Genomic DNA, 11,627 nt, shown 5'->3' with positions numbered 1-11,627 from the left:
AAATGTCCTTAATTTAAAATGTTCTGTAATCAGCTTAAGGTTAAAAAATAAAATAAAAATGATTATGCATAATGACTTATATAAATGTTATATATAATTTGTTGTGTGTAACAAGGTACTAGTAGTAGCCTTAAGTGAGTGGACTTGAAATGGATATTGCAAACAAAAGCAATGTCTTTTAGTATGATGGCTGATCACTGCATAAATTAATGCAGGATAAAAGGTTAATACTAGTTTGCGATGTGCAAGTCTTGATAGAAACAATTGTGATATAATTAATCTGTTTTTGCGGGAATAATTTGAATAGGAGACTACACACTAAACAAGTCAATCAATCAATCAATCAATCAATCAATCAATCAATCAATCAATCAATGTTTATTTATATAGCCCAATATCACAAATGTTACAATTGTCTCAGTGGTCTTCACAGTGTGTACAGAATATCAGTATGACAATACGACACCCTCTGTCCTTAGACCCTCACATCGTACAAGGAAAAACTTCCGGAGAAAACCCACAGTTTAAAGGGGGAAATGGGAGAAACCTCAGGGAGAACAACAGAGGAGGGATCCCTATCCCAGGACGGACAGACGTGCAATAGATGCCGTGTGTAAATTGAAAAGATAATACATTTGCAAGATAGTTAGTCCAAATATTTGGAAATGCATGTGTGTATAATAGGAAGATGAATCCACGAGGATATCCATCCAGGACCTATGATCCAGGACCACAGTCACGACTCAAGATCCAGGGCTCGCGATGCAGGACACAGGACCGCAGGATCATCCATGACTCCGGATCCCAGCGTATATATAGACACCAAAAAGAAAGAAATTTGGGGAAGCTGGGTTAATCGGAACATTAGAGTACACAGGACAGACAGAGAGAAGGAAGAAGTAAGATGTCCCCCGACAAACTAAGCCTATATCAGCAAAACTAGGGGCTGAATCTAATCAGCCCTAACTATAAGCTTTATCAAAAAGGAAGGTCTTAAGCGCACTCTTAAAAACGGATAGGGTGTCTGCCGCCCGAATACAAACTGGAAGCTGATTCCACAAATTTGGAGCTTGATAAGAAAAGGCTCTGGCTCCCATTGTACTTTTAGATACTCTAGGAACCATAGATATAAACACTAGATGGCTCATGGGAGATTTTCCAGCGTAGCTGACCGGCCGCCATGCCCATTCACTTTGAATGGGGTGACGTCACGATTCGCCGAACTGCATTGCGGGAGCAAAGCGTAGCTTCTCTCGAGGTGCTCGCTGCAAAAGTAGAGCAATGTTCTACTTTTGCCGCCTCGACGGAGGCGTCAGCCAATCAAATCCCTCGTATGTAAATCTGACAGTACAAGCAGTAGCCAATCAAACCTGGTGTATGTTGGGAGAGCCAGACCGCAGTTATTTCCCATATGTCAACAAAAGGAGGAGAAAATGATCGTGGCGGTAGGGAACATACAGGGATACAAACCGGAGGAGCCAGGCATGGGGGGAGGTGGCAAAGACAGTGGGGGAAACTGGTAGGTTTTCGCTTGTTTGGGGAGTTTATATCCAGTGTATTTCGTTTGAATGGACAGCTAGCAAGCATAGACAGTATATTTAGCCAGCATGGATGTAGCATGAATGCTTTGCTTTGTATGTCCGGGGCGGGACATTCATGTGGTTGGTTGTTGGTCGGGCTGCTCGCGTTGATTCCCCAAGCTCAAGACACGCCCACCGCCAAGCGGTAACGCACGCCGCCGTGTGTAGGGGCGTACTCTGATTCGCGTTATGGTAGCTGTTGTCAGGTGAGTGATCTGCACAAAAATACTCTTAACTCGCTGAAATCTTGACTGATTTACAAACGGTTTGGTTTATTATAAACATTATTAGCATGGCTATGATACAGGATGCTTGGACATGTTGAAATTACAGCTTTTCTTTGTGTATGTGGTTGTATTTATTAGCTGGCTAATAACAACTGTGAGTGAGACCTAGTATTACAAAGTTCACCCAGCAACTTTACACCAGTGGGAGAGGCAGAACTGCTCTTTCTTTTCAACATAACTTAAGTTACACATAATTTCTTCCAAGTGGTTTGGCTTGTTAAAAACATCTTGCATTATGATACAGGAATTTGCTGGCTTTGTGTTTACAGAAGTACCTGACTATGCCGGACTTTTGTCGGACTTTTGCTCCAATCGCCGCTGTCTGCAAACAAGAACCCGTGGGATCACCACATATGTTTATGTTTGCTCAGTCTAATAAACCCATAACATGGTTGTGAAAGAATACCAAAGCTGAGGCTGGACGATGATTGATTGTTGGTGTGCCATGTGTCACCGTGTGTCTTATTGGTTTTGTGTTATACTGTATTTTATTGTGTGCAGCTGGTCCTTATCTCCAAGACACGTTTAAAACAAATAACCTTGAACCTTGAAGCCCCATCTCTCCCCACCTGCTCCTGCTTCCTACATCCCCTCCACACCACACCAAGTTGTTCTTCTTAATAATAATAATAATAATAATAATAATACATTTATGATGGGGGGCCGCCTTTCATAACTCCCAAGGACACCTTACAGGGGCATAGGGGCAATATAGGGAACAATTTAAACAGTGGATTTTGTGATATATCAGCCGGGGTGAGACAAGCCAAACCACAAATGGACTACAGAAGGACACATGGTACAGTTTATATTATTCTTGGTCTTTTTTCAATAACATATTTCAAAGGTTCTGGATTTGTTTACAAATCTAGAAACTAAATACAAAACTAGGATGATATGAAGATCTCATGTCAAAAATAATTGTGATAAATTAGACTGGCCTGTCTGTGAGCACATTTTATGTTGGTTTGGTTCTTCTGATAAAGGTGTGAATATCTAAATAATATACCAACATATGCTATTGTCATTAGTTGTGTCCCTGTTCTTCAAGCTAAGGCATTGCTAAATTAACAACTCTTGGCTTACAAAGTGGTAACATGAGACCGATTTTTATATATAAAATATAAATGTATTTTAATTTGATAATTTATTTATAATTTATTTTAAATATTAACAATATAATAAAATAAATGGAAATATATACACCGGCAAATATTTAATATAAATACCTTGTGTGTGTGTGTATATCTTTTGCTTTATCTGATTAATGTTATTTTCATATGAAAGTCCATGATTATAAGTATGCAGTATCATAACTACATCTTTGATGTTTATAAAAAACCAAACCGTTTGAAAATTAGTTGAAAATTGAGCAAGCTATGGTTATTTAAATAGTAAACCATAATGTTATGAATGAGAGCACATAAGCCATAGCAGGATGGCGGCCAAGTGGCAACGTCGGTCTCCATTGGCCAGCAGCGCGGGTGAGTCATCTAGTGTTTATATATATCTATGCTAGGAACAATCAACAACCTGAATTCTTAGAACGCAATGCCCTAGTAGGACAGTAGGGTATAATGAGTTCTTTAAGGTAAAATGGCGCCTGCCCATTAAGGGCTTTGTAGGCGAGAAGAAGAATTTTAAATTCTACCCCTGTGTTCTATAGGGAGCCAGTGTAAGGCAGCCAGAACAGGAGTAATGTGGTCCTTTTTCCTAATTCTGGTTAGTACACAAGCTGCAGCATTTTGAATCAGCTGAAGCGACTTGACTGACTTCTTGGTACACCCTGATAATAAGGAGTTACAATAATCCAGCCTTGAAGTAACAAATGCATGGACTAGTTTCTCTGCATCGTTTTGAGGCAAGATATGCCTGATTTTTGCAATGTTACGTAGATGGAAGTAGGCGGTCCTTGAAATTGATTTGATGTGGGCGTTAAAGGATAAATCCTGATCAAATATAACACCAAGATTCCTACCGCGGTGAATTTAGTTTTAGGTTGGATATTCGACGGACATTCGCGGACCCGCCAGCAGCGTCAGTTTCCCGGACCCACCAGCAGCGTCAGTTTAACAGGGAGATCTTCTCCGCGAAACGAGGCTTTCACTTAGGGACCATCAACAAATGACTTTTACAATTAGACAAGAAAAATGTTCTTTTTAATAAATCGACAGCTTCTCGATCGTGTGAATGTGAAGCAAATTCACTCTCGAGCATACATGTATTGAACACACCTCTTTTTATTGTATTTTAACACTCTAAATATTTTATATTAATATTTTGATGGAAAAATTAGCTTATTTCTTCAATACCTTACAGGTCATGTGACCTAATCACTCAAAATCAATGCTGGGTCAAATAACTACACTGGCTGAATAGGACACACCTATTTGTATTGCATTTTAATACTTTAAATATTTTTATATTAATATGTTGATGGAAAAATTAGCTTATTTCTTCAATACCTTCCAGGTCATGTGACCTAATCAATCAAAATCAATGCTGGGTCAAAGAACTACACTGGCTGAATAGGACACACCTCTTTGTATTGCATTTTAACACTCTAAATATTTTTATATTAATAATTTGATGGGAAAATGTGCTTATTTCTTCAATACCTTCCAGGCCATGTGACCGATTCGCTCAAAATCAATGTTGGGTCAAAGAACTACACTGGCTGCATAGGACACACCTCTTTTTATTGCATTTTAACACTCTAAATATTTTTATATTAATATTTTGATGGAAAAATGAGCCTATTTCTTCAATACCTTCCAAGTCATGTGACCGATTCACTCAAAATCAATGTTGGGTCAAAGAACTACACTGGCTGCATAGGACACACCTCTTTTTATTGCATTTTAACACTCTAAATATTTACACACATTTATGCATTTAACCTCAGTCCCTTTTAGAGTTTTCACTAAATTACATTAAACAGGCTGCTCAGGAACAGAAACTGTAATTGCAGTTTAAAGTCTGATTTGGAAATATAGTTTCTGTTATAAGTTTGTAAGCTGTATTTACATTTTTCATCTTCATATTCTCCCCCTACCTACAACATGCACCTAATCATCTTGGGTTATAATACTTCATGTCCTTTGTCCTTCACCTCACTCTTTAGCAGTTTAGTCCATGCTTTACTTTCTGACAATATTTACTTATTCCATTGTTACAATTAAAATGCTGGAGAACAATTTACACACTTTGAACATAGTAAGTCTTAGAGAAACTCACATTTCCCTGTGCGTCTTTTTCCTGTTGGTCCACTTTTCTTTTCTTCACCTTTGTGGCAGGTGGGCTCTTGGGGTTGGGTAGTGTTTTTGGTGGATTGAAGTACTTGGACTTGGACTTGGTGTGACCAGCAGAACTTTCCCGCTTGTTCCACTGTTCCTCGTGGTCATCATCTGGCCTGCTAGTTTGTCCAAAGTTTTTGTCCAGAATATGCATTGGCAGATTGTGTTGCTCAATGTGCTCTATATATCTTCCTTGTATTGAGGCATACATTTTGGAGACAAACTCAGCTGGTCTCAGGTACTTTTTTTTAAAAGGATGGAGTGTTTGACCAACCCAAACCAGAGCTCAACATGGCAGTTGGTATCCCTGGTTTTATGACTTCCATCTTTTTTAGAGGTACCTTTTCTATGTCGCGACAGATCCCCAAGCAACAAACCACTCCACAATGGGAAGATCCCCATGTAGTTTTTTAACAGTGCATCAATGACACCAGGACAGAGGTAGTGGTTTGTTACATGAACAGCATCGTCAGAGAGAATGTCACTCTCTGCTTGGTCCCGCCTGACTTGAAAAGCTTGTGTAAAAGGGGACTTTCCAATAATGCTATGAGCATTTGTTTCCATTTTGCTTTCCTCCTCTCCCATTACATGTCCACTTTCCTCCAGTTTCAAGTCCCGAGTTTGCAAAATGCACTCGTCGAGGTACATTTAGCTCTGTTTCACCGAATGAGTGTACTCCTCTGCATCAAAAAACACACACATATGATAAAAAACATCAAGGGCTTCCTGCTTGTGCAGTTCAGGATGTACGCAAAACAGAATTTTTCATATTCCTGTGTGCCTCTGTCTACAGTTTTTTTCTCCAAATGCTTGTGACACAGCCTTCATGATATGAGCAGAGCACAGATGCAGCACAGTGAAGTTAGGAATCAGTTCAGTTCCAGACACTATCTCAAATGCTCTGTCAAGGTACACTGACATATTTTCCCTGTTAAAAGACAGAAGCACACTGTTTATCAGAGCCCAACTATAATCTGTCTCAACCTGTGCTATCTTTCTTTTTCTTATGTAAGACAACTTTCTTTTAAATTCCATGAGCCAATGGGAAATAGATTGAATGGAATGGCTGTTGGTGATCAGTTCTGTGACAGGCAAGGGAGGCTTATCCTTACCTATTCCGGGCAAAACCAAAGCATAATACAAGACCCGCTTATTTTGATCAGGAATTTTCTGTATCACGCTGCCTGTGGCATCAAGGTAGAGAGTCATAGGTGTTGGCTTTTTCAAGTGCTCAGTCAATATCTTTATTCCAGCATCTGTGTATAAATGTACAGCAAACGGATCAATTTGTAGGTGCTGAAGATAGCCTTTTGATGATGCATGACTGCTGCTCTCTTTGATTATATTTTGATTCAACATGACTTCAAGCATCATGTCATCGTGGAGCCTTGCACTTTTCTTCACTTCAGAGGATATTTTCTTTAACACGTCTTTGGTGAGGCTTCTGCTTATGTTACCAGCCATTATTTCCTATACTGGTGTCTGTCTTAACATAGTGTAATAATAATTGCTGACACCACTGGTTAAGGCTTTGGAAAGTGTTCCTCTTCTTGTGTATTTTCCTAACCCTAACCCTAACCCAACATTGATTTTGAGCGAATCGGTCACATGACCTGGAAGGTATTGAAGAAATAGGCTCATTTTTCCATCAAAAATATTAATATAAAAATATTTAAAGTATTAAAATGCAATAAAAAGAGGTGTGCCCTATGCAACCAGTGTAGTTCTTTGACCCAGCATTGATTTTGAGTCATTAGGTCACATGACCTGGAAGGTATTGAAGAAATAAGCTAATTTTCCTATCAAATTATCAATATAAAATATTTAAAGTATTACAATGCAATACAAATAGGTGTTTCCTATGCAGCCAGTGTAGTTCTTTGACCCAGCATTGATTTTGAGTGAATCGGTCACATGACCTGGAAGGTATTGAAGAAATAAGCACATTTTTCCATCAAAATATTAATATAAAAATATTTAGAGTGTTAAAATACAATAAAAAGAGGTGTGTCCCATTCAGCCAGTGTAGTTCTTTGACCCAGCATTGATTTTGAGTCATTAGGTCACATGACCTGGAAGGTACAGTATTGAAGAAATAAGCTAATTTTTTCATCAAATTATTAATATAAAATATTTAAAGTAATACAATGCAATAAAAAGAGGTGTGTCCTATGCAGCCAGTGTAGTTCTTTGACCCAACATTGATTTTTAGTGAATCGGTCACATAACCTGGAAGGTATTGAAGAAATAGGCTCATTTTTCCATCAAAAATATTAATATAAAATATTTCAGCAGTTCCCTGTATGCCAACTAAGCACTAAGAACTTAGTGCTCTAGTCTTTGCAATAGTCCCTTGTCTGAGGCTATTAGAATGTCATTTGTGACTTTAACCAGAGCTGTCTCTGTGCTATGATGTGTTCTAAAGCCAGACTGAAAATCTTCAAATAAATCATTGTTTTTTAAGTAATCACACAGCTGTTTTGCGACCGCTTTCTCAAGAATTTTTGAGAGGAACGGAAGATTAGAAATAGGTCTATAGTTGGCTAAAACCTCTGGATCGAGGTTGTGCTTTTTAAGAAGCGGTTTCATCACTGCTACTTTGAATGTTTGTGGAACATAGCCTGATAATAAAGACATATTCATAATATTTAATAAAGAAGTGCTAATTAATGGAAAAACTTCCTTCAACAGCTTAGTTGGAATTGGGTCTAACATGCACATTCATAGTTTAGAAGAGAGAATCATTGAATTTAATTGTTCAAGGTTTATGGCTGAAAAGCATTCTAGTTTACTATCTAGTGTAATATTAGAACTTAGGTTTCCGGGAGCTGTCGATAACACTATACTGGTCAAAGGCAAGAGGTCATTAATTTTGTTTCTAAGAGTAACAATTTTATCGTTAAAAAAGCACATAAAATCATTACTACTGAGTGCTATGGGAATAGAAGGCTCAATGGAGCTGTGGCTCTCTGTCAGCCTGGCTACAGTGCTGAAAAGAAATCTTGCATTATTCTTATTCTCATCTATTAATGAAGAGTAGTAGGCTGCTCTCGCTTTACGCAGTGCTTTCTTATATTCATTGAGAGTAATATGCCAAATTAAACGAGATTCAAGTTTATTGGAACGCCATATCCTTTCAAGTTGTCTCGACTTTTGCTTTATTTTGCAGGTTTCGGCATTGTGCCATGGAGCTAATCTATGTTGTTTTGTTTTCTTCTTTTTCAAAGGAGCAACAGTCTAATTTTATTCGCAGCGCATCTATAGCACTATCAACAAGTGTTGTCAACTCTGCACTTCACTTATGCCTTACAGGCTTCACATAATTGATAACATACAGGTGATTAAACTTGTGGCTGATCAGAGGATAGTATGGATGTCTACAGACTCGTGTAATTCTCAGTTTCTCTCTTTACTGCTTTAACCTGGGCAGTTTAATTAAATAGCTACTAAGTGAAAACACCTTCGTATGTATGTAGGTCAATACATCTTATGTTGCAGTTAACTTACTTTTCTTTCCAAGAAAATCACAAATTAATATAGTATATAATACAACAATTGATTGTCAAGCACACTGATGAATACACAATGAGACAAACAATGTTCCTTGACTGCAGTGACCTCTTTAATTTTTGCAAACTAAAGGAAAACCCAATTTAATTGATTACATTTTTTTTTAGCCAAGTACACATGATTGCTTTACTGTGACAATAGCCTACTAATACTCTACTGGTGACCGGTTTGGTGCACTTATTTCAGGTAGAAACAAAAACGTCTACATTCTTCAGTATTTAACATGACATGCAAACTGATTTATTCAGATAAGAGGCGGGCATTTACTTGACCTACAACAGCAGATGTGAGTAATTGGCACAGAAACATAAAAATCCATCCCAAACATGTAGAGTTCAAACAGGTGTTCTCATTAAGCCTTGGCGGGCCCAATCATCGGTGCCGACTGCTGGTTCTGTTGTAGCTGCTGGATCTTCACGTTCATTACTTCAATCACAGCTGTAAGAAAGAACAAAATGCGCACAGTGAATCATAATAAAGTATTGTTTTCTGGAAATTATGTTTTTTGGAAGCATATATTAATACATTCATTTTATTTGTGTAAAATATTCTGCTGTTCAGTGTTGAATAAAGAAAATAGTCCTTGTATATTTTAGGGAAAGTCTCACTGGAAATCTAGTGAAAATAGCTTTGTAATAATTTGATTTATAAACCCCTATGCATAATAATTATAGTACTTGGTATACAATTCTTTCAAATTATGCATTGGACATGCCTTTTAAGATATTGCAATGACAACGTGAAAAAAGAAGACCGATATCTATACAAATTTAACTTACCTTGCTTCATTCCATGTTTTTCCTGAAGCGCTGGCTGAATTTTCTCTATCTGCTTTGTGAGGAAGTCTATCTTGCGTTTGAAGAACTGTTTTGAGTCTTCCACATTCTAACAGACAAATTAAATGTTTTACATGAGAATCATTTACATTTTTACTCAAGTTATTCAGTATACAATTATTTATGGACAATCAAATACAAATATATTTGCCTTTTCAACATAGTAGCCTGTCCCAACATCCACTAGCACATTTTCCACATCATTTAATGATCCAGGGACGTACATCTGAGAAGAAGAAACGTTAAGGACAAGTCTGTACATCTCAAGAAACACAACTCCATTTAAATCACAAGATAAATATATATTTTTTCAATGTAAAACAAAGGATACAGAGCTGGTGAGTGGCACGAGCAGTTCTTTTCCTGTATGAGAATAAAGAGAAAGGGAAAAATAATAAAATTGACTTCAGCAGCAGATGTAGTGGATGATATCAAACACTTTCATCAAACTGACATTACACCTTAGAAAATATAATGCATATTTAAAGCACATACTTTTGCAACAGAATGAGTGGGTCAATTCAAGAGAACCGTTTTTACGTTAGTGAGAGAAAGCCTTGCAAAGTATGACAGCTGTACTCATCACATTTCAACATCAAGAAGAGTGTAGTATTAATTATCAAAGCAAATTAAGATCCACAGATGACCTCAATTAGCCAATCACTCCAGTAACTCTGTTAAGGTGCATCTTTGTCCCCCAGCTACATTTCCTCTCAATATTCCTAAGGTGATCAAATATTGTATGCATGTCTCCCTGTGTCAATATGTTGAAATCCTCAGAGCCAATAGCCTTCTGATGCTATGCTCTTTAATACAACCTGAACATTGTGTAGAGGTTTTCTTGACTTTTTATATTTATTTCTACAGTGACTGGTCAGATTTTATCAGACTGCATTTGAAACATCCCTCTATCTGCCAGTATAGTCCTTACTGTTAACTTTCAGTGATTTAGATCCAGAGTCTGCCAGTATAGTCCTTACCGTTAACTTTCAGTGATTTAGATCCAGAGTCTGCCAGTATAGTCCTTACCGTTAACTTTCAGTGATTTAGATCCAGAGTCTGCCAGTATAGTCCTTACCATTAACTTTCAGTGATTTAGATCCAGAGTCTGCCAGTATAGTCCTTACCGTTAACTTTCAGTGATTTAGATCCAGAGTCTGCCAGTATAGTCCTTACCGTTAACTTTCAGTGATTTAGATCCAGAGTCTGCCAGTATAGTCCTTACCGTTAACTTTCAGTGATTTAGATCCAGAGTCTGCCAGTATAGTCCTTACCGTTAACTTTCAGTGATTTAGATCCAGAGTCTGCCAGTATAGTCCTTACCATTAACTTTCAGTGATTTAGATCCAGAGTCTGCCAGTATAGTAGTCCTTACCATTAACTTTCAGTGATTTAGATCCAGAGTCATAGGGACAATTCAAACCAAGCCAATATCCTATTAATACTCACCTTTATTTTTTTGGTTCATGACGTTCATACTGTCTTTTGCTTCAACAAATTTCGTCTGGACAACTTTGAGCTGACCTATTGAGGAAGTCAAGAACTCAACCTCCTGCAAAACATTCACATGTACAAACACATCAGACATTAGAGAAGATACACCAATCGAACACACCTGTCAGAAGCCATATATAGCTAAAACGTACTTATTAACCACATGTGTTCCCACCTCATATGTCAATTTTTTTTACTGTTGTCTACATGTGTTAAACAATGCCGGACAGTCAAATCACGTTAACATGTTCAGCTTGCACACCAGGCTCTGGGTATTTAATTACCGTTAGCTTCAGATGTGCTAGCTCGCCCACCCACGCCCTCCCGTTTTCATTCAGATATTCGCCCGCATAAAGACAATATAAAAGAGCACAGCGACATTTAATACAAACACACTACACACATATTACCTGATCTAGTTGGGTTTTGAGTCCCTCCAATTGAGGCAGGGAGAGGTCTGTGAGATTCACCGCCATGTTGGTAGCGAGATGCGAGATGACCCTTCGTGATTGTGTTTCCGGGTGAAGGGTGTGGGCGGGGATTTGTCTGATACACCGCCCCCCT

General features: G+C 38.0%; 1 protein-coding gene across 1 annotated transcript; it reads right to left on the bottom strand.

Annotated features, from left to right (window-relative positions):
- Positions 1 to 8,767: 8,767 nt before the first annotated feature.
- On the bottom strand, positions 8,768 to 11,584 carry pfdn5 (prefoldin 5). The gene is made up of 6 exons (XM_034083110.2): positions 11,474 to 11,584; positions 11,019 to 11,121; positions 9,901 to 9,932; positions 9,721 to 9,795; positions 9,513 to 9,618; positions 8,768 to 9,171 (listed from the first exon to the last, which is right to left on the bottom strand). The coding sequence occupies exons 1-6, from the start codon at positions 11,537 to 11,539 to the stop codon at positions 9,086 to 9,088; spliced, it is 468 nt and encodes a 155-aa protein (XP_033939001.1). The 5' UTR covers positions 11,540 to 11,584; the 3' UTR covers positions 8,768 to 9,085.
- Positions 11,585 to 11,627: the final 43 nt, after the last annotated feature.

This window comes from Pseudochaenichthys georgianus, chromosome 5, assembly GCF_902827115.2.
Source record: "Pseudochaenichthys georgianus chromosome 5, fPseGeo1.2, whole genome shotgun sequence".
Classification (NCBI taxonomy): domain Eukaryota; kingdom Metazoa; phylum Chordata; class Actinopteri; order Perciformes; family Channichthyidae; genus Pseudochaenichthys; species Pseudochaenichthys georgianus.
The sequence above is the reverse complement of the archived record's forward strand: the minus strand, read 5'-3'. Positions and strand labels throughout refer to the sequence as shown.